The following is a 25,372-nucleotide window of genomic DNA, read 5'->3' on the forward strand; positions in this document are numbered from 1 at the left end:
ATTAAATAACTACTCAACTTGTTTTAATTCAAACTCTTTCACGTCCTTTCCCAATGTACTCAACACTCTATACAGGGTGATTCAGATCACCCGTAACAATCATTCATTTCGGAAACTAGTGCATTAAAATTTTCGAGACAAAAATATTTATAACTAAGGCACATGCGAACTTTCACTTGAGCTTGATTTCATCAATCAGCCCTAATAGGAAGTAGGATCAGTGGCATATCACTTTCAAATTTCAAATGGGAGTCGGGTCAAATAGGGGATCATTTGATGGAGCTCTTCAAAACAAACAACTTTCATAGGAAACGTTTTTATTAATTCCTATTCTTTTAATGAGAAAACGCACAAGAAGGCAATGCTATTAATATTGAGAAATGTTACAAGAGGAAAATATAAACACGATAAGCCCATTTAATGTTGACATAGTACACGCGCACATTTACCTGGCTGAGCGTAGACGGTGGCTGGCAGCACCGTCGAGTGATGAATACAAGTAAATTACCCCTTCCCCTTTGCTCGCCCAGCAGCGTTTCCTTTAGACCCCCCAATAAAGTACCTACAGTACATACGGCCAGGTTTACATGTACAATGCACTTAGCCAGGTAATAAGCTTAGGTGGAATTGCCCAACAATATAGGCCTACATTAAGAAGGAAGTGTTGCGTTTTCTCTGTACCTACGTATGTACATTTTTCAAATTTTGCAATTACTTCTGTGACTAATAAAATAAGTACCTAAAAGTTGAAAGTGAAGTGGAATGTCAATGTCTGGTGTGGCATCTTCGGACATTGAATCATTGGACCTTATTTCTTTGAAGGTGCTCTGAATAGTGTCATATATGCTGACTTTCTGAAGAACATCCTCAGCAAGCTTTTGGAGGACGTACTACTGACAACACAAGCAGTAATATGGCTTCAGCAGGAGGGTTGCCCAACTCATTTCTCTTTGGTAGTATAGACAATCAGCTCTTCCCTGGCGATGGACTGGGAGATGCGGTTCTGAGGCATGGCCAATACTAATTTGAATCCTTTGAATTTCCATTTTTGGGGACGGTTGAAAAACATCGTCTATCAAGATTGTCCCACAACAAAAGATGACATAAAACAGTGAATCCGGGAGACCTGCCAGTCACTTGACCACGCCGAAATGTTAGGAGTCACTGACAGTATTAGAAGAAGAGTACAGGTGTATGCTGCTGGTTGTAGGCGCAGATAGACTTGTTTTTGTCTGCATGCAAGGCCCCTATTTAAAAAAAAACACAAGGACCTAGTAGATAAACAGTGGGAAGAATTTACCAAATATATTAATGCATTTATAAAAAACGAATACATTAACATTTTGGTTCAAAGGATGAATCGAACAACTTCTATTTACATAATTTCCTTCTTCTAAGCACATAAAATAATAATTCATCGTTGGTTGTCATCATGTCGAAATAAAATTTAGAGTAGCAGTACATTTGAAAACCAACTAAGAACCTCAATTATCCGTCTCTCGATTAACCGATCATCGGATTATCCGACAGTGCTTGAATCACGTGTTTCACTACAAACTGCACTCAAATCAGCAGAAACCCTCATGAGGTTTTTGGAGCAAAAAGACATTGTTTTACTCTGGAGAATAAATTAGAACAAAGATCAGAAAAAAAACTTCTGGTATCAAAATTCAGAGAAAAGCGACAGATTTCTTTAAAAGAACATAAAAATAGGTAAGAAGAGAATGAATTATTCGTCTTTCTCGATTAACAGTCATTCTCCTACCCTTCATTACGACAGTTAATCGAGATTCTGTTGTACGTAGGCCAACATCGTGGCAAAATTCCATCCGAGAGTCATAGACAGACTGAAAGTCTTGTCCGGTATCAGACGGTCCGACAAGAAATTGTCTCATATGAGACAGAATGTTCGATGCATTATGCTGCTGGTCTAAGAGAAAATGCTGGGTAAATCGTAAATCTATCCAAAGATGAGCCTGTTTTATTACTTCCTGACAACTATGAAAACCATATCAGTCTTGAAAATTGCGAAAGATTCGAAAATCGTCATGTTAACATTTCTACCAAATACAAACCACAAGCTTCAACCTTTACTTTGAACATCCAAACTCATTACATAATTTTTATAAAGCAGAAACATATGTCCCTAGGCCGGTTAGCGCGTCTGGCCGTGAAACCAGGTGGCCCGGGTTTGATCTCAGTTGGAGCAAGTTACCTTGTTGAGGTTTTTTCTGGGGTTTTCCCTCAACCCAATACGAGCAAATCCTGGGTAACTTTCGGTGCTGGACCCCAGACTCATTTCACCGGCATTATCACCTTCATCTCATTCAGATGCTAAATAACCTAAGCTGTTGATAAAGTGTCGTAAAATAACCTACTAAAAAAAATATGTCCCTAGATAGAAGAGTGACGTGTCCCAAGGTACAAGACATGCACTACGCATATTTTACTAAAAAATAGTTCCAGTTCACAGCATTCAGTAGATATACACATACCATGTTGCAGACAATAGCATATTAGTAAATATTTCGACATACCTCAGCACTTTCTTCAGTTCACTGTTTCAAAAAATTCGGTAACTGACGTGCAGAAGAGTCTCTGAAAGATATGTTCTTGCAAATAAATATAATTATGCTAACTTTGAGAAAAATGTCCCAACGTAACAGGTTTAAAATAGATGTCCCAAGGTACAAGGATCTCCACAACTAATAAATACTTTTCATTTACCACTGAAAACATACGAAGGGTACACGGGAATAACGATCAAGGTCCATTTTAGAAAGTTTCGAGAAAAACGAATTTTAAAGTTTAAGCACCTAATACTTTGTTATGTGTGTATTTAATAGAAATTGACGTAGTGGAATGTCAAAAACGATGATTTCTTATTACTAGCTAGGCCACATGATAGTACTTCCTTTCCACTATAAGATAGCATTATTAACTCAATTTCGATTTTTGATGGACCTTGATCATTTTTTCCGTGTACCATTCATATTGGTTTATCCTAATATGCCACAATGAATAATAGTAATAGTGATAATAATAATAATAATAATAATAATAATAATAATAATAATAATAATTCTTTATTTATACTGGCAGAGTTAAGGCCATAGGGCCTTCTCTTACACTCTACCAGGTCACAAAGTATACAAGCAGTTAAAATTTCTATTTATTATGGAATTTTATACTGTCATTTATTCTCATGTAAATGTATGAAACAGCACGGAGTTCAAATTTACATGAAAATTTTAAATTTCATTTCGATATCACTTACACTGACAATAAAATTTTATTGGTACATATGAATGTGAAAGAATACATTAAAAATTCTATTACATACTCATGTTTTAAAAGCAATTAATTAAACATGAGCTACACCGAAAAAAAATCAAGTCATAACCAGTGGTCGAATTGGAAATAAATTACTGCTGGTATGCACACTATTCTGGGGGTTTCTTAAACAACACATTCCTTCCACACACGAACTAAATAATGTACTATATAAGACATCACACATTAATGCAGGAATATCTAAGGGAAGATACAGAGTATGACGACATTATTGGTTAGTGTAATTGATTGTATGACCAGCTTCATTAAATAAAAGTCAAATTTTACATTTTTACTGTTGATATGATTTTTGGCATCTTATTTTAGTTCCAGTATGCCATACCAGCTCATACTGGCCCAATTCAATCACTGGTCATAATGAAACATTAAAGAACTGTTCTTATGTACGTTTTATTTGTTTTATCACATATATAAACTACATAGCTACATATAGCTATATGTATGTACATTATAGTGATATTCATGTTTAATTGTACATTTTTAATGTTACAATCTGAATTTATAAATTAAAAAATCTAAAGTATTCTTACACTGTTAAATCAGTACTCCTATAACAGCAACCATAATTTCAAAGATTGTGAAGTCCCTGTAACACAAATTAATTTAATACGTTTTTTCTTATGATTTCATTAACTACAGGATTTATGACTTCATTGTCTACATGTCTGTAAATTTATTCTAAAAAAAAAGCATAGTTTTACTAAGTTTCTTAGTTGATCATCACATGAAAGAGACAGCGTACATTTGTTTAGATTGTCCATAAAGTTCCTGTCTTACTGAAACTACAAATTTCCCACAAAATATACATTCTATATGAATAAAATATTCGCCTCCACAACATATTACACAGAAATGTTCGAATTTCCATAACGAACAAGCTTCCATTTAGGCCACACTTGCTGTCATTAACTTACATCTTGTCGAACATCTTCGTTTTCTTACACTGTATGACCATGAACAAAAAAATCATGTTAGCATATCCAGTGAGAAGTGAGCAATGCAGAGGTGTTCATATTCCTCATACATATTTCTTTCCATATAGTCTACAGCATATAAAGACAAGTATTTTCCATGGATCAAAAGTGTAATGAAGGTTCGTGTAAATAAAGACCAAAATGGCAAGAAGCGAGGACTGTGACAAGGTTAGTTTGGGTTAGATTAGGGAATAGGTAAGTGGCAGAAAGCGAGATTTCCCTTCACTAACAATGCCACAAACTTTTAAATGTTGGTGACATTACTTCTATCTCTGCTAGAGACTGCTATAATAGAATGCATCTCCCAGTCAGTCATAACAGCTTTAATGCATGCTCGTCCTAATTTGCTTGTAATTCCATAAAAGAAACTGCGGTATTTTGGGCGGGCTAGTGGGTCACACACATACCTAGAGGAAGAATCTTTCGCAAGACAATCCAGGTACCTCTTACATGCATTCTATCTCAGATATAAAAAAAAAGGTAAAGGTATCCCCGTAATATGCCATGAAGGCACTTGGGGGGGCATGGAGGTAGAGCCCCATGCTTTCCATGGCCTCGGCACTAGAATGAGGTGGTGTGGTCGGCACCACGCTCTGACCACCTTTTACCCCCAGGAAAGACCCGGTACTCAATTTTATAGGAGGCTGAGTGAACCTCAGGGCTGTTCTGAAAGTTTGGCAACGAGAAAAAATCTTGTCACCACCTGGGATCGAACCCCGGACCTTCCAGTCCATAGCCAGCTGCTCTACCAACTGAGCTACCATGCTCTGATATTGGCTTCCTTAATTACGGTGTAAGAAAACAGTGTAATAATTGCTGCTATATGCAACGTATTTGCCATACATTTTGAATTTATATCATTTTTCTCCAGCAGAAAGTTAAACTTTACAAGCATTCTGAGCTGAAAAATATGCATAAAGATCTGTTTCTTCATCTATGTATGTACAACAAATTCACTCAGAATTCCTAACCATACAGTACTTTTCATCACCCAAGTGCATCACGTCATGATGTGCACGAAGATGTTTTAAATTATCACTACCTACGAAGAAAGTATCATGAAAGCCACATCAAAAAGACACGTCTCCAGAAAGTGTGCAACAATGTCGTATATAATGTTCACGAATTTGAAATGCTTTACCACAGATATCACACTTGAAAGTATTCTCACCTGTATGAGTGCGACCGTGTCTCAACAGATGACCACCCTGTGTAAATTCTTTCTCACAAATAGAACATTTGAAGGGCTTCTCACCAGTATGTGTGCGAATGTGTTTTGAAAGACTGCCATTATCCACAAAACCTTTGGAACAAATGTCACACTTGTAAGGTTTCTCGCCAGTGTGAGTACGTCCATGTATCACAAGAGTAGAATGTGCTCCGAACACTTTTCCACAAATATCACATTTAAATGGCTTCTCGCCGGTGTGTGTCCTAACATGCTTTATAAGTATACTCTTGTATGCAAAATTTCTTCCACAAATATCACACATAAATGGTTTTTCACCTGTGTGAGTACGAACATGTTTAACTAAATTCCCGTGTTGAGACACTTCTTTGCCACAAATACCACATTTATATGGTTTTTCTCCAGTGTGCGTGCGATTGTGTACCACTAGATGGGCGTGTTGATTGAATTCCTTTCCACAATATTCACATTTGAAAAGTCTCTCATTATGTGTACGGCGATGCGCTGTGAGATTCGAAGACGTTGCGAAACATTCGCCACACACATTGCATTTAAAAGTAAGATTATTAGCAGTCGGTACATATTCTGTGAAAGTTCTGTAAGATTCACTCTGAGAGTAAGAGTATTCACTAGGAACATCATTGTCATCTTCTCCTGGTATTTCGACGACGCTGTGTAAGAAAACTATTTTATGATGATTGTCAAATTAACATAAAATGAGCAAGAAATATAAAATTCATACAAAATTACACAAGAACTTAAAACTGAAGTGAATATTTCTGTTATTAATTTGTATAATATTAATAAAACTAGTTGATGTAGCTTAAGGGTAATTTTAATTAAAGCTGTACTATGTTAAAAGAATCTCGTAAGTAGGTTCTAAAAATCACAAGCTACAAGCGAAAATTGTGTCCCCCCACAAAGATACCATTATTGGATTCTTTGACTACACATCAATTGCAACCCTTCTTCCATCAATACTTGCAGTAATAATGGTACTAGTACAGATAGTAAGATTGAATACATCCATTTTCTAATTTATATCCAGGTGATCACAAAAGTATTTGTCATTTTCTCTCACTCTAACTCATTTACTAAATTGTCTATCCAGTGAATGATATTACATAGTGCTGGCTAAAACGTATGGTGGTAATGAAACAAGAGGGAACTGGTGAAATAGACGGAAGAGAAACAGCTGTATTCCAAGAAAATGTTCTGGAAAATCTAGGACTCGCATTACAGAATGCGCGCTGGTTCGAGTCCTCATGGGGGAAGAAATTTTATTATGAAATTCCGGCCAGTGTATGGAACTGGTGCCCACCCAGCATCGTGATGCCCTTGTGGAGCTACGGTAGATAGAAAATCCGGTTATAAAGCCAGCTATGACAGCTGGGAGGGATCATCATGCTACCCACATGATACCTTCATTCTGGTTGGATGAACGTCCACCTCTGTTTAGGCATGTGAACGTGAAGCCAGCAGTCAGCTGGTCGGTCTGGGCCCTTCAAGGGCTGTGGCGCCATGAATTATGCTCGAAAATAATTTTTGTTTATTATAAAGTCAAAAAATAACATTTCAAAGGATACCTAGTCATTGTAGTATACCTGAAAACGAGAAAGTCGATAATATTGCAAAACAGGCAACATATTTGCAACCAACACCTCTTCAAGTGATATCTCTATCCAGTGCTTTTGCTTCAGTAAAGTCTCATTTTACAAATTGGATCAACAATTGGCTCTCTTCTGACAAAGGAAATATTTTACAGTCTGTACAAAAGAAACCAAATGACCTGGAAATGTACAAAAACTTGCCCAGACATGTTCAAACATTTTTAACAAGAGCCAGAACAGGTCACATTGTCACTCAATTGTACCTACACCGATTTCACATTTCTGATGATCCTACTTGTCCGTGGTGTAATAATCATGATGAAAATCTGGAACACATTCTTCTATTCTGTCCATCCATAAACCACAAAAGAAGTAAATTAAAATCATCAGTACCAGTTGCAGAAGACACAGCCCTGCAGTATATATTGACTACACCCCGCTACTAGCAACAGGCATCTATAATGAACACTGATCAAAATACCCCTCATTTCTCGTGACAAACAACTGAATAGACTACAGTGGACTATAGTGGACTTTATGTTGTCAGCAAACAGCTGGATAAATTAAGAAGATTGATTGATTGATTGATAAAGTCCAATTGGACTCACCAGGATTTCAATCTGTCTCTCCAAAACTGAAAACCTACACTGGCCATTCACCTATGATATGCTACTAAAACAAAGCTAAACGTGCTTTTAAGTAAAGAAATTCAAAATAATCCTTTAAACCATGTGTCAACAATGAAATGCCAGAAATATGTAGCCACTTAGAAATAAGCAACAATGATATGTGAACAATAAATATGAGACCTGTAACATAGATCTAATAAAAAAAAAAACATTATCTTCATATGCCCCTTAGATGACGTAATTCATTACACCCAGACTGAATTTGATTTCCAGCTTTGTTCACTACAACATCTTATCAGTTAAAAAAGGTAAAGGTAAAGGTATCCCTGTAACATGCCATGAAGGCACTTGGGGGGCATGGAGGTAGAGCCCCATGCTTTCCATGACTTCGGCACTAGAATGAGGTGGTGTGGTCGGCACCACGCTCTGACCACCTTTTACGCCCGGGAAAGACCCGGTACTCAATTTTATAGGAGGCTGAGTGAACCTCGGGGCCGTTCTGAAAGTTTGGCAATGAGAAAAAATCCTGTTACCACCTGGGATCGAACCCCGGACCTTCCAGTCCGTAGCCAGCTGCTCTATCAACTGAGCTACCCAGCCGCCTACATCTTATCAGTAAATATGTCAAATGCTCCTCCAATACAAGAACAGAGAAGAACTGACAGGAGTAAATTTACATTTACACGATAGTCGTATCGAACATACTTCAAATTTCCCAATAAAAGAGATTAAATATTTGATAGTAATTGTAGAACTAGTTGAAAAATGTGATCATCTCAGTGCCTAGAATTGAATCTTTGACTTCTATTTATATTGGAACTTAGAATCTGCCATTTTAATGAGAAGCTATCACCTAAAGAGTTGAAAGAATTGAAGCATCAGCCAGAATACCGTGGAACTGATCATCTCTATACAAGACATAATTCTAAAATGTCACAAACAAAAACTTTGTGAAGGAGTTACTACATACGTAAATCAATTTTATTTTATACTAACCATTCTGGTATCACTGCTTCCTCATCTGGTCCTTCTTCATCCTTTGGTTCCTCCTTTATTCCAGTTGCATTCCAACTTCTTTCCTGCTTTCAAATTATAATAATTAGTCTCACCAAAATAAAAGACAAGTTGCCTAGTTATAGTAATACACCCGCACTATATAGACAGTTCCTTAGAAACGTGATTTTATTGTAGTTCAGATGTAACAAAGAAAAAATTTATTGGACATACCCACTGTTGTGTTGATCACACGGGGTGGAAGAGGACTGATGCACCAAAATTTAAGAGGTGATTCTAAATGTTAAATGTAACAAAACTTTTATTACTCTTTTCCTTCAATGAAACACAGTTAAGCAGGAAAAAAAACAGTCTTTGGCCAATTTTTGCAGTGCTCTATTGTGGTAATGGCCCGAGAGAAATGGCTGATTGCTATACAAGCAGATAGGGAGTAATCTTTACAGTTCATGTCTTTTTTTTTTTTTTTTTTTTAAACAGTTTAACCATGAATTATTTAAATTGAAAAATTGCGGCACAGGGCACTGTCATGCATCACCGACTAAGTACAGTAGACAATCAGACTGTTGAACATTTGATTTTTCACTGTCTAGTGTTCGAAAAAAAGACACTTTTTAAGATGTATCTCGGACTGCACACCCCTTTACCATTTACTTAGGAAAAAATGTTGTTATAAACAATTCGCAGAGTTTATACACCACATCTACACAAGACTGTAGCTACTAAGTGTATGTAAATTAATGATACAAAATCCTAATGCACTATCTAAAACAAGTTGTCTCTCCTTGGGACATAATAATAGTAATAACAACAATAACTATAATTATTCAAACAATAACTATGTTTGTATTATAGATTTTACTATTGTTCAGTATTTGGTGACAGGTATATAGTTGAATAATTTGAATAATTTGCATAGGTATATAGTTTGTAACCGTAAGTAATTTTGTTTTTATTTCTCTACGATCGCAAACCACCTATATATTAGGTGTTTAATTTGTAACTAAGTCAATTTTGTGCATTATATCTTTACTATTGCTTAAAATTATGTATAAAATCACAAATTTATGTCATATTCTTGCAATCTCTCTACACCTTCGATTATAATTTCTAATTTTATTTAATTTTGTTTTAACTGAATGTAATTATTGCATAACGTATTTAGTATTGTCTAGTGTATTTATATTGTAACTATGACTCATGCCTACTACTACTTCTTTAAAATTGTGTATTATCTCTACATAATGTATTTCACATGTAACAAACTACAACCCTAATATACCAAAGGGTAAAATAGGGTTTCAATATTTGGATAACAATAATAATAAGTACAGTAGAGGGGGAGGGAAAGGTAAAGAGTGCAGGCCATGTTTGGTAGAGTTATTGCAGCAGCCGTGATGTTGCCAAATGCTTCATAGAAGCACAACGATTTCCTCTAAAACGATGAATGTTAGAGAAATAACTTAGCCCTATTTAGATTTTTCAAATTCCTCCTCATTATCTATTACCAGTTTCTTTTTGGTGCAAAGGTTATATCATCCACCCTATATACAAAATGTGCTCTGAAATCTAATAACATCTTAGAAACAGACTTTTTACCAAGCACAGATTTATTACTGTTGTAAAATTATTCAGTTGAGTTGCTATTTTACATACTGATTTATGATAAACTTTAAAAAATATTTGATTTTAAAAGAGGTTGTTCAATATACGAATTCTTATATTTTACACTATTATGCTTCATGTTCACATTAATTAAAAATAAAAGTTTCAATGCTCTATTTCAGAGAATACTGCGTATCAGAATGTTGTATAACTCGAATACTAAAAGCCTAGAGCAATTCAATGGCGAGAAAAGCATTGATACTGAAGATTTTCTTACATGACAATTTTTTTAACTTAATCATAACATGAGTATTTTGGAGTAATATTCCTGCCACTGATTACCTGGAACAATGGACTTCAGAAGTAATATTACTCCAGCCAAGAGGGAATATTTAAACCAATAAAACCAGATTAGGTTCACGTAATAGCTCACTTGGGTTTGGACTGAATTTCATATGGCAACAAGCAATTTTTAACATGAATATGTTGTGTTAATTTTCAAAATATCACTTGACCCTAGGTATACTTATATAAGCTGGCAACACAGAGACTAATAAGAAACATTCAATGCAGAACTTGAGGCTTTCCTGACATTGGATATGGAATAATTCTTCTGGGGTTCTCAGCCAGGTGAGTTGGATAGTTGATTCCAAGCATTTGATGACTAGCTCTGCCATCTTCCTCAATCCCTGATGAAACAGTGTTTTTATTTTTATAATTAAATGATATACCTTCTAGTATATTATTTTGTTTTATTGAGGAATTACTTGTCAATAAGTTTATTACGCACAATATATTTAACTTTATTTCAATCGGTAATTATGTATGGAATTATAGGAATGGGGTAGCTCATTTAAATCCAATTTTAATCCACTTTATTTATTACAGAAGAAAATAATTAAAATATGTCTTCATAAACCTATTGATTTTCCATCTCAAAAATTGTTTTTAGACTTTAATGTAGTTAACATAAGACAAATTTATTTATTATATTGTATTAATAAAATTCATATATAAAAATCGAAATAATTCTGAATTGTATTCTCATAGTTATGAAACAAAAGGTATGAATTCTTTAAAATTGTTTGAACCAAAATGCAACACTGCTACAGTATTTAATCATAGTAGTAATTTAGTCCCAAGAATATATAACAAATTTATATTTAAATATCCTAATCTTGTCAATTCTAATAGTTCTAGTATTAAATTTTAAAAGTTATGTATGGATTTTATAAAAATTGAAAAATTGTAAATTTAAATTTATATATTATAATTGCATAGTAGACATAAGACAAATTGTACTGTATACTTATTAATTTCAATTCAGGAATCCGCCCCTGAGCACGAGTTGTACTCTTTCAGAGGCAAGCTAAAGTTTTTCTGTGTATATTATATTTTATGTTACAATTATTAGCAAAATAAAAATAAATAAATAAATAAATAAATAAATAAAGTGATCTTGAAACATGATCTTTAATGATATTTAATATATTTAAATAATAATTTGTTTATATTTCAATAATAATTTGTTAAACGTAAGTTTCTCAACTGCATGTGTAAATAGCTATTTCAATAAAATAATGTTAAAAAACAGAGAAGAGACAATTTATTAAAAGAAAATCTTAAAACAATAATTTGTCAAATGATTATAAATGGCATAAAATAATAATATCTATTAAGCTCCTTCACGTAACACTTTCATTATATGCGTTCTTAGGCTTTCAGTGTGAATGTGATCAGAATTAGACAACTATGTCCTAAAATTTAACATTTTCAATGTTTCATAATTTCATCAGGTATGCCTCAAACTATTTCTTAAAGCACCTCTGGCTCTAAAATAGATTTCCCTCTTTTGTACCCTCCTTTCTCACATCAGGCTGAATGCTTGTCCTGTCAGTAACATTCAGAGTGTCTTCAGTATAGGTTAGGCCTACTTTTATTGTTATCAGACCAGTCTTGTTTAGATGTATTCTATGAAGAAGTCCACAACTCACCTCTCTCTTCGATAAATTTTCTGGAAGAATCTCTTCAGAATTTACATCAACATGTGAATAACCAGTGGGTGAAGATTCGTTTTTTACTCCATCATCGTCATCATCATCATACGTCTACAAGTATAAAGGAATACAGTATACCTTATATCATTCAGTTATTATTTTATAAGAAAGTCCAACACCAGATTTAAAATAATATGCATAATCATTCTACATCTTCAACATATTCCTTAATATGTACCTGTGTCTTAAATAAAAATGAAAACATAACTCTCTACTTTAATAACAAAATCATAAACATATCCCTTTTTTTCGTAGTGTGCCTAGCCTTAATTGGTCCCTACAAAACTACCATCTTTAGCTCCCAGCATTATATTTTTAAATACCTTGATTATACAGGGTGTTAAAAAAAGTATTCAATATTTTAGGAGGTGAAAGTATGCATCAAAGGAAGAAAACAATGTCTAATAAACATGGGTCCTACAACACATACTGTCTGATATCTGAACACCTGTTCATAGTAGGTGCTCAATGTGACGTCCATTCATGGTAATGCATTCCTCTGCCTTACAATACAGCAGACTACTAGATAATCATACCGTAGTTGACACCCCTGCCATGGAATACTGTTACGTCACAAGGAAAACAAAAGTTAGCTTGCAGATATGAGAAGGGTTCAGCAGAGATACTGCTGTGAATTTTCGTAATCAGCATATTGTGTGGGATGATAAAAATCTTCATTCAGTTGCAGAAAGAAGGCTTCAGCACCGATTCACAATCAACATATGGGCAGATGTTCTTGGCGACAGGTTAATAGGACCATATGTGCTACCACAGAGATTAACTGGTGCTCATTATCAGGACTTTCTTATTAACGTACTGCCTATCTTCGTGGAGAATGTGCCATGTCAGCAAAGACTACAGATGTGGTTCATAACGATGGCACATCAGCACAATTTCTCTGCAATGTGCGTGAACACCTGATGCTAACATTTCAGGACCGCTGGATTGGTCGTGGAGGCCCCACACCTTGGCCTGCTCGTTCCCCAAATCTACATACCCTAGACTTTTGGTTATGGGGACACAAAGGAATTGGTCTACGTTACTCCAATCAACAATGTGCAGACACTACAGGATCATGTCTTCAATGCATGTCAGCACATACAAGAACAGCCACGTCACTTGCAAAGAGTACGTGATTCCGTACGCCGAAGGGCAGAGGAATGTATTGCCATGAATGGACATCATCATATGAACAAATGTTCAGATATCAGAAAGTCTGTGTTATAGGACCCATGTTTATTAGACATTGTTTACTTGTTTTGATGCATACTATCACCTCCTAAAATAATGGATACTTTTTTTTAACACCCTGTATATATGAAGAATGAGTTTTGAGAATATACTCTTTTTACAATCCTGCCCTACTTTTCCAACTATTTTCCTGAAATATACTTCCAAAAAAAGTTGCAGACAATATTCTAAAATCATCAGGAGTATATTCAAGAGGAACAGAAGCTGAAGAAACATGTCCTATCTTTTTATTTTCCCATTCTGTAGGAGAATATGCAACAAATTTTGAAGGAGAAGTTACTGTTATTTTATATAATGTACGCAGATTTGCAGAGTGAACTGATCATTTTGCGTACAAGATTAATGCATCATAATAATAGTGTAATACATTTCATGCATTCCAGAAGGTACCACATCATTACCAATTGATATCGATATGTGAAAGGCAAGAAAAGCTGCAATAAGCATGCAATTCAGGACAAAATAATATTTTAGCATTAGCCTACTTCATGATAATCTTACTGGATTTGGAAGGTGTGACTTTACACCTAACAAACTCACTTAAAAAAAAAAAAACTTACCTCAATCTCACATTTCACTGGAGGAAAAAATACAGTTTCAAAATCATCATCTTGTTTGGTGTTATCGTCTGAATTTTCATCTATATAAGGATCAACCTCCACTTTGATTTCTTCCATGTTATCTGTAAAGCACCCAGCAAAAGTAAATATACATTAAGCTTACTGTTAATATTACTGTAACTTATCCCTAGGAAAAGTCAATGAAGTCCTTGAGTAACTTTCATGGAGTTCACTGCTGGTTAGCATGGTCAACCATGAATCATGTGAGCCCAAGTTTAAATACTGGATGGGACAAATTACATGGCTGAGGGTTTTTTCCCCCCCCCCCTTTTTTCAGAGATTTTCCCCCTCAACCAACTGAACCTTGGTCTCATTTTGCCTTCATCAATTTCAACTTCATTTAACATCTTCCAATAGTTTCTGATTGACTATTACCCGGCCTTGTTATTTTGGCAAATTTCTTAATTACCTTACTGACGTAAAATTCAATAGAAGATGCCAATTAAAGTGAAATTCATTTGTCTTCATGCCCCACATTCGGATCACAGTTCATTATTATTATTATTATTATTATTATTATTATTATTATTATTATTATTATTATTTTCAATGAACTCTTGTTAATGCAACTCACCTGTCAAGTTCTGACTGCCAGAGTATCCAGTTTAGGGGAAATTTTCTGTTTATAAAACCCCTGATTTGAAGGAACGAGACAGTAATGTTTACATTTTACTTAATAAATTCAAGAAACAGAACCTACAGATACACCGTATGTTGTTTTATTTAGAAAACACCGGGAGAACCGGAAACGCTTTGAACAAACCGGAACGAATAACTACTTCATAGCCGATCACACAAAAAAAAAAAGGTGGATTAAATCACTGCCAGTTGGATCCCACTTGGGGGCCCAGTGTTGCCAAATGCCAACACAAAACTGCTGACATGAAAACAAGAGGGCTTTTATGAAAACATATATTTAAAAGAACGCAAGAAATTAAATTATGGATTATTTAACGACGCTCGCGACTGCAGAGGTTACATCAGCATCGCAGGTGTGCCGGAATTTTGTCCCGCAAGATTCTTTTACATGCCAGTAAATCTACTGACATGAGCCTGTCGCATTTAAACACACTTAAATGCCATCGATCTGGGCCGGGATCGAACCCGCAACCTCGAGCATAGAAGCCCAGCGCTATACTAACTGCGTTACCGAGGCCGACAGAAATCAAGAAGAGGGCTAAAGGTGTGGAGGAGGAGCACTATGATATGTTGAAATTAAAAATTAATTAACAATGTATTCTAGAAATAAGTATTCGTGTTATGTACGCCTTCGAAATATTGGGATTAGATATACGAATAATTCCTTTACAAAGTAATTTCCTAACAATGGGAAGGGTCTGGTTTCTAAAACGTAGATAAACCTCTACCTTCTCTAAAAGCAAGGGAGATGGTATCAACAGATATTTGAAGCACAATAAAGAAAGAGAAAATTACGAATAATATTGGAAATACTTCTCTGTACAATACTCATCAGTAATAAATTATTTTACACTTTATGTCACTGAACAGTGAAACATCTCCAGGGATTTTTATGGATAAACTATTTCTTAAATTACAGTGCTTTTCAATACTAAAAAAAAAAATATTAAATCTTGTTCCATATCAATTACTTTTTTCGTTCTCTCTTCAAGTATTTTAGCTAGGTGAATAGCTTTTCACTCCATAAGTTTCAGTTAAATCTTTAAAGTCTATATGAATCAGCAGATGCATTTTGACACACAAGGAGTTGTACTTACAGATATGGTACATTTTATCTTGACTGGTTTCTTAAAGTTTGTATACTGTACGTTAGATGAGGTCAATAATTCATTATTTCTGTCTTGCTTCTTACTTACTTACTTACAAATGGCTTTTAAGGAACCCGAAGGTTCATTGCCGCCCTGACATAAGCCCGCCGGAGGGAAAAAGACCTTTAGGGAGGCCGAGACGTAGATGGGAGGATAATATTGAAGATCAAAATATTTTAGTACATCCCAGCTGCAAGTTGGCAAGCACCCGGTGGCAGTGGTATACACAATATAAACAATACACAATAAAATTACAATACAGAATAAAATTATATACACAATACAATTACAATACACAATACAATTATACCCAATAATTACTTACTTACTTACAAATGGCTTTTAAGGAACCCGAAGGTTCATTGCCGCCCTCACATAAGCCCGCCAGCAGTCCCTATCCTGTGCAAGATTAATCCAGTCTCTATCATCACACCCCACCTCCCTCAAATCCATTTTAATATTATCCTCCCATCTACGTCTCGGCTCCCTAAAGGTCTTTTTCCCTCCAGTCTCCCAACTAACACTCTATATGCATTTCTAGATTCGCCCATACGTGCTACATGCCCTGCCCATCTCAAACGTCTGGATTTAATGTTCCTAATTATGTCAGGTGAAGAATACAATGCGTGCAGTTCTGTGTTGTGTAACTTTCTCCATTCTCCTGTAACTTCATCCCGCTTAGCCCCAAATATTTTCCTAAGCACCTTATTCTCAAACACCCTTAATCTATGTTCCTCTCTCAGAGTGAGAGTCCAAGTTTCACAACCATATAGAAGAACCGGTAATATAACTATTTTATAAATTCTAACTTTCAGATTTTTGGACAGCAGACTGGATGATAAGAGCTTCTCAAACGAATAATAACACGCATTTCCCATATTTATTCTGCGTTTAATTTCCTCCCGAGTGTCATTTATATTTGTTACTGTTGCTCCAAGATATTTGAATTTTTCCACCTCTTCGAAGGATAAATCTCCAATTTTTATATTTCCAGTTCGTACAATATTCTGGTCACGAGACATAATCATGTACTTTGTCTTTTCTGGATTTACATCCAAACCTATCGCTTTACTTGCTTCACGTAAAATTTCCGTGTTTTCCCTAATCGTTTGTGTATTTTCTCCTAACATATTCACGTCATCCGCATAGACAAGAAGCTGATGTAACCCGTTCAATTCCAAACCCTGCCTGTTATCCTGAACTGTCCTAATGGCATATTCTAGAGCGAAGTTAAAAAGTAAAGGTGATAGTGCATCTCCCTGCTTTAGCCCGCAGTGAATTGGAAAAGCATCAGATAGAAACTGACCTATACGGACTCTGCTGTATGTTTCACTAAGACACATTTTAATCTGTCTTGCTTCTGTTTAAGAAATAGATTTTCTTCCTAAATTCGATTAACTTGTTTACAAGCCTGGTCCAAAAAAATTTTTTGTGTACAGGCTACCTAGAGCTTATAATATTGGCGCTACATTTATTTTTCATATTGGTTTTGTAATAAAGCTGAACTTAATAATCCATTAATGGGTTTATTTGACGATTCCAGCCCATAACTTCTAATTTAATACTGATTTTGAACTAGTTCTAGTTTTTCCTATTCCATGCATACCTAGGTGTTTTAAGTAATTAATTAATCATTCACATAGTTTTAATTAAAAATAAATAAACTTAGTTTTTACTAAAACACCACAGTCACGAGGCTTGAGGTGATTTTTTTGCATTTCTCGCTATACAAAGCTCCAAGCGGATAGCAACTGAGAGAACAATAAACTGTGCGATAGTAGCGATCCTAGTAGCTAGCAATTAAAGTTCAATTGTCATTGGATGCATATTCCCTGCATATTGAGCTTCGTGACTGTATGTACTAGACTGTGATAATACGGTAGTCAGAAGTTATTCTTGTTATTAACAAAGATAAAAGATACTTTCACCACACTAGAAACGAAAACACAAATTTTCAGTGACTATTAGAGTCCCTTCAGACGAGGCTAATTCTAGAAGCACCGCTGAAGCGCTGCTACTTGTGAAAGAGATCCAATGTTTTAATAATCTCACTCTCAATTACTAAGATAGATCTATTTTATAATAATGACAAATGTTAATTGTAAAGTGCAAATACTATGTTTTTATTCCCTTCAATTTACTGAAAGTTTGCTATTCATTTGTCACTGGAATAGAAAATCAACAAAATTCTGAGGCACATCCAAATGTTGGGAAAACAGCCATCACGTTGTTTTAAAATGTATTTCAAAGTTTGAGAGAGAAATTCTGCGTAACTATTATTCACTATTTCCTGTAATGAATCAAGCTTAACATACAAGTCCTGGCCATCTACTTACATTACTTTCGCCTGTGTCTGCATTCAGAAGAATGTCTTGAAGCTTCAGACACTCTTAAAATTTTGTGATCTGATAATGTCTGCATATTAAAGACGAATCTCTAAATTCCTCATGTTCAATTCTCTACTGGTTGTAATATGGCATACCAATTACGGAATAAAGCCTCTTTGTTTTTAAGTGTTTACTTGTTTTTCAAGAAGTTCAATAAGCTTATTTTCAACTGTCTTTCCTAAATAATGCCAGTTTCCTCAAACCTCCTGATTAAATCCCTTAATTACGAATGGAACATGAACCTTCTCTTAAACAGTCGACTGTTGTAAATTTTTTCAGAACTTGAAAATGACTCCTATTGCTTTCATAATAGCATTGGTCAAGCTGTATTCTAACATTTAATAATACAGGGTGTCCGAAAAATCCCGCACCACAGAACAAATCATAGTTATGTGCTTAATGTTTGATTAAACCGTATCTTTTCGTGTTGGATTATTAAGGAAGTCCCAGTGATTAGATTCCACGCTCACTGACTTGAATTCCTGGACTTTGCTTTCTGGGGATATATTTTTATGTGGTTATTTAACGACGCTGTATCAACTATGAGGTTATTTAGCATCGATGAGATTGGTGATAGTGAGATGGTATTTGGCAAGATGAGGCCGAGGATTCGCCATAGATTACCTGGCATTCACCTTACAGTTGGGGAAAACCTCGAAAAAAACCCAACCAGGTAATCAGCCCAAGAGGGGATCGGACCCGCGCCCGAACACAACTTCAGACCGGCAGACAAGCGCCTTAACCGACTGAGCCACGCTGGTGGCTTTCTGGGGATAACTCATGGATCCACAGCATCAGGACTGGAGACATGGAACATCCACACCAAAGGATCGAGGATGAATACCATGCCATATCACCTGATTTTATGTCCTGTGTTTTGAACAACATGCAGTTTCACCTCCAGACATGTACGGAGCTTTGCAGAGAACATACAGAACATGTACTGTTATTAGTCCTATGGTGCAGGACTGTTCGGACATCCTGTAGAACCATGACTTGGAACTTCAAAAATTCTTGTAAGAGTACTAATAAGATCATAAATGTTTTATCCAACAAAATGGTAACTGTGGAAATGCAAACAGTATCAAATGAAAAAAACCCCCCACTGTATGCCTAACACAGTGTTCCCCCACCAATATACTTACTTACTGGCTTTTAAGGAACCCGGAGGTTCATTGCCGCCCTCACATAAGCCCGCCATCGGTCCCTATCCTGAGTAAGATTAATCCATTCTCTATCATCATATTCCACCTCCCTCAAATTCATTTTAATATTATCTTCCCATCTACGTCTCGACCTCCCTAAAGGTCTTTTTCCCTCCGACCTCCCAACTAATACTCTATATGCATTTCTGGATTCGCCCATACGTGCTACATGCCCTGCCCATCTCAAATGTCTGGATTTAATGTTCCTAATTATGTCAGGTGAAAAATACTATGCGTGCAATTCTGTGTTCTGTAACTTTCTCCATTCTCCTGTAACTTCATCCCTCTTAGCCCCAAATATTTTCCTAAGCACCTTATTCTCAAACACTCTTAACCTATGTTCCTCTCTCAAAGTGAGAGTCCAAGTTTCACAACCATAAAGAATAACCCCCGCCAATATATTATACTATTTATGGCACTTTAAAATTTGAAGTGACTTTTGCATGACATTATTTAATCCAACTGCGCATTAATTAATTTTTGACTTAAAAGAAGTTGCATATGTTCCAAGATAAGTTTCAAGCTTAACACTGAAAGACACAATGATGAGGCAGTCACCTTGAAGCCTTCTGGACAGGCTTTAAAATGAAGTTTCCTCCATTTTAGATCTAACTGTTATTCTGATATGCTAATTGTAAAAATGCACGGCGATAATTCTAAAAAAAGCCATACAAATAACCTCAAGATGATAAATATGGCGAGGACATAGAAGTGATAAGTTTATAGTCCAAGGTGACCAACCAGGCAGGAGCATTCATAACAGAAGTACATTACCTTCATACCAGAAAGAGAAATCAGTGTACAGTACTGTAATTAAAAAGAAGAAAGAAGAACATCACAATGTATCTCATCATTTTCTTATCTGGTAAGATCACGTTATTCAACACAGAGGTTATGCTGTAGCTTAATTATACATTATGTTGGAATTTGCCTAAATCAATTCAATGCCGTGTTTATTTATGTTTTTAGTTGGTTATTTAATGATGTTGTATCAACTACTAGGTTATTTAGCGTCGATGAGAATAGTGATAGTGAGACAGTATTTGGCGAGATGAGGACGAGGATCCGCCATAGATTACATGGTATTCACCTAACGGTTGGGAAAATCCTCGGAAAAAAACCCAACCAGGTAATCAGCCCAAGCAGGGATCGAACCCGCGCCCGAGCGCAACTTCAGACCAGCAGGCAAGCACCTTAACCGACTGAGCCACACCAGTGGCTGCAGTGTTTAGTTAAAGACATTTCAATCACCACCACCATCATCAACAACATAAGCCACATGGCTTTGGTTCATTAGCCTTTAAAATGTCACAAGCGAACTTAATTTGTCCTCCCCCCAATACAGACTCTGGATCAGGTAATATTTTGATAATATCATCCCTATAAACTGTGTCAATCAGCTTGAGGAAACTAACTCATACCTGGAACAAAGGCCTAGTCATATATAAATATGTAGTTGAAAAGAAACTAACTGCCAACAGGTTACAATAAATTGCATTAAAATGTTTTAGGTCTTACTACACTTTGTTTGGGTTATGTTATTTGTCAAAATAGGCTAGCTAAATTTTCTGTTTCAGAATAGCCCCATACCATATTTCAGAAAAGCCTCTACAAAACAACATTTTTGGACTATAACAAAGCTAAAAATGTATTACTTACATTATTCTTCACACAGAAGTATACATTTTTCAAAAAACCAAAAATATATGTATATTTATGACGCACACATAAAAGTTTTTAACAGTTAAAATAATGAGAATTACAACCATCAACTTCCAAGCTAATTGTGGGTGCATTCACTTCAAATTTCAACATTAACTGTCCTCTTATCCAATTTCTATCATGTTAATCATCTATAAATCTAAGAAATGTGTTTCATAGAGGTTACATTCATGTAGATCAGAGAGAACGAAAGTTGTAGCTCTTTTCAGAATAACCCCACTTTATAGTAACTAACTGGGCTTTAATTGATAGAAGTTCATTTTAAATGCATTCATGGTCATCCCTCACTCAGGCAAGCGAGGATGATGGCCCAGTCAATTACCATCCAATGGTCCAACTTTCATATGAAATGGGCTAAGGTTATAACAACACCTGAGAACTACTTTTACCTGCCTAGTTTTGAAGGTAATTTTACTCACTTTCCTTATTTTCTACTAAGTGGTACCAGTATTAAAAAGTAGGCTAGTGTGATGACAAATTAAAGTGCATCATCTCATGTAACAAATAATATTGTAGTCGTATGTTTTACTTACGTGACAATAACATAGCTACCTATAGCCCCTATGTAAGTTTTGTAATGTAAAACTTGATGGAAATGGCAAGAACAGCTCTGCGTGCTGAGGGCTCTTTCCAACTGAGCTATGCCGGGACACGATCCACGGTGCCAGTCAAACTCCTCTCATTGTACTGTTTTACGGCCTATTACCTGCATTTAAACCTATGTACGTCAATATGCAGAAGCGCATATTTAAATGACTTTTATGGCCATATTTAACAACAGTTTGTGATAACTGTAAACATTTAATACATCAAATATTCATTATATGAGGTCTCGCCATCCTCATTGAATATTAACACGACTACTATGAAGTAGTCAATGTGTATTATCACCATTAAATCGAGAAAAATTCGTTCCGGCACCGGGAATCGAACCCGGGACCTCTCAGCTATGCACGCTGAGGGCTCTTTCCAACTGAGCTATGCCGGGACACGATCCACGGTGCCGGTCGAACTCCTCTCATTGTACTGTTTTATGGCCTACTATATATTTAAAAGGTAAAATGATGAATAGTATGTGGAGAGGCAATAGGAAAAATCCATTATTCTTCCGGAAATCAAACTTGCTACCCTCTGTCTTGTATCACTTATATAATACCTGGATAGATAAACGAAAGTTTGCAGTTTCGACTTCAGAAAGTGTGGGTTTGGGTAAAAATGTCTCAGCAGTTTGTATTTGAATTTCGTGCTGAACATTTCTATTTGGCCTATGCACATTTCTGCAGTGCTTGGGAAATGTGACATAAGTCAGTTTCCGCAAACCTCTTTTGATAATTTATTGACAACTTACGGAACATCTATTCGCTTGGAAAAAAATACATAAGTATTTCTCCCATTACAATAATTCATACAGAAAAAAAATCAAATCGATATAAACCAGTGTAAGTTGTCAATAAATTATCAAAAAAGGTTTGTGGAAACTGACTTATGTCATTTTTCCCAAGCACTGCAGATTTAGTAGTTGCTCAAAGTAGTTTTTTTCATCTGTTCAGGATTCAAATGAGAGTCTGCAAGCAAGTCACCATTCTCATCCTAAGTTGTTATGCTAGAAGTCAGAAGGTAGCAGGTTTGATTCCCGAAAGGGTAATGTTCTTATTATAGAAGAAAAGTGATCTGCATTAATCTAGGTCTGCACTCATAAAGATTTTATTCTTTTGGAACGAGAGTGAACGAGTGTATGAGGCACTGTGCTCATGTCACATGGTATATGTCTGTTCTACCTTCACACAAACTTGAATACGGATGAGCACCACTTTACCTGTGACAGCAGTGAGCTGATGTTTGTCACAAGTTTAGAGAGGGTTTGATGAGGGATTAGCTATGTGACGACAGGCCGAAGTCTCTGACAGCCCCGAGATTTGTAATAAATACCGGTAGCTCTGAGATCAGTGACAGATAGACTAAGACCCCAGAGATCTATAACAGATAGCAGTAATTTCATGACATATCACGTGTATTGTGATAATGCTTATCACTATTTAAATTTCACTCAAATATCTTTAGGACCTACCTTTGTTTTAGAGCCGCGACAATGTTCACTGCAGTTTGCTTTTAACCAGACTAACCTCCAAATTACCAATGTAATAAAGTTAGGTTAGATTTGTTACTGTGTAGGTACAGGTAAATGGATACGAAACGTTCGAGGGTCGCGTGAGCGAACCTCTCAACATTTATTCTGTAAATTTAATTTGTTTGTATTTTACTGTATGCTTCTTCCGGGACGCACTGGGTAGTACTAATGTACGTTATCATGGAATTCTAGAGTTCTTTCATGATGTATTACCGTTATTATCAAGATTAAATGATGACTGAATGACCTTTATCACAGATATTTCATTATTCTGAGAAGACGACAGTGCTTTATGAATCACTTTTCTTACAGAAGGCTTTCTCTTTTTAATATGCTTTGTCAAATTTGAAAAAATATGTGGTATAGCATCTGGTTTTAAGCGCCACTTTTCTCGGGGGATTTGTATTTCTTTTCCTTCAATAATAAACTTGTCAACCTTCACAATAAACTGATCTGAAAAGTGGCAATCACAAATACTAGATCTAGGAGTGAATTTTCTGTCTTTTCGAGATATAGCCTTGGCCCATTTTAGAAACATGTTCTTCTCCTTTGGAGCCGTAAAAAAATGTCTTTTTTCATGGCAACTTTTATATCCGGATTTACAGCCAGGAACAAAACAAGAAGGCATGTCAACCTGATTTTACAAACCAAAAACGAGATTCACGAAATTATTTAAAACGAATATACAAAATAATTTCATTCACAGTGATTTAAAAAACACAAACCCAACATTCAACACACACAAACAAAAATACTATTAATAAAAAAATCCACTATGCATGCTCTTCTTTTGAGCGATAAAGTTTGTAGCGTCACAGTTTCATATTTCGTCCGCAGTGTGGTGCACTGTAAACATCAGTGACGGCTAGTGCAATGCCTCCATCAGAACAGCTGTTGGCTGCTTGTGTTGTATAATAATAATAATAATAATAATAATAATAATAATAATAATATCCATATTATTTAACTGAAAATTACTTATATTTAATCGAGGAAAACTTCGAAAAAACCTTGACCAGATTGGTTGACACCAGGGATTGAACCCGGGACCTCCCGAATGCGAATTTCAGGTCTACGGTCTGCTTAACCAAATAATAATAATAATAATAATAATAATAATAATAATAATATACTAACAGCAGACATTAAAAATGAAGATACCGATACCTATATTAAAAGATTTAAATATATTTTCGTTGAGTGAAAAAATTATAACAAACAGGGAAAAGTGAAGAAATAACCTCTTGAGAAAAAAAATATATATATATATATATATATATATATATATATATATATATATACATATATATATATATATATACATATATATATATATATATATATGTAAGGTCATATCCCATCTGGCCGGGGCAATGATAACACTCAGGAGTCGCATGGGTCAAAAGACTCCAAACAATGTGATCGATTTCTAGATGCGGCTGGTCCCTGTGATGCGAACGCATCATCATCATCATCATCATCATCATCATCATCATCATATATATATATGCCAGTATACAAAGTGTCCTATTTATCTTGTGCACGTCAAATAACTTTAATGTTTGGACTGAAATTGAAAATTTTAAGTTATTTTCCAATAAAGGACTAACAAAAATATGGATATTTGGTTCGTATAACTGCATTCTTGTAAAAGATACGTAGCCATGTAAAAGATATGTGACCTAGATTTCCTCAAAACTGTCATAACCGCAAATGAGTCACTCATGGGTCCATGACTGTAATCTTGAAATAAAAGCCAGTTTCCCTTTCAGAATATGTATGAATCCAACATTGATTATAATCAAATAATCATTCATTTGACTGGTTACTGCAGGATGAAAGT

General features: G+C 35.4%; 1 protein-coding gene across 7 annotated transcripts; it reads right to left on the bottom strand.

Moving 5' to 3' along the window:
• Positions 1–313: 313 nt before the first annotated feature.
• On the bottom strand, positions 314–24,363 carry LOC138712529 (zinc finger protein OZF-like). Of its 7 annotated transcripts, XM_069844429.1 has the most exons (6): positions 23,470–24,363; positions 23,218–23,375; positions 14,241–14,362; positions 12,367–12,480; positions 8,753–8,835; positions 3,726–6,188 (listed from the first exon to the last, which is right to left on the bottom strand). In XM_069844429.1, the coding sequence occupies exons 3-6, from the start codon at positions 14,355–14,357 to the stop codon at positions 5,399–5,401; spliced, it is 1,104 nt and encodes a 367-aa protein (XP_069700530.1). In that variant the 5' UTR covers positions 14,358–14,362; positions 23,218–23,375; positions 23,470–24,363; the 3' UTR covers positions 3,726–5,398. The 7 variants fall into 7 exon arrangements, with proteins under 7 accessions (XP_069700532.1, XP_069700530.1, XP_069700531.1 ...); XM_069844431.1 differs by lacking the exons at positions 3,726–6,188; positions 23,218–23,375; positions 23,470–24,363 and adding exons at positions 314–1,247; positions 14,875–15,113; XM_069844430.1 differs by lacking the exon at positions 23,218–23,375.
• Positions 24,364–25,372: the final 1,009 nt, after the last annotated feature.

This window comes from Periplaneta americana, chromosome 13, assembly GCF_040183065.1.
Source record: "Periplaneta americana isolate PAMFEO1 chromosome 13, P.americana_PAMFEO1_priV1, whole genome shotgun sequence".
Taxonomy (NCBI): domain Eukaryota; kingdom Metazoa; phylum Arthropoda; class Insecta; order Blattodea; family Blattidae; genus Periplaneta; species Periplaneta americana.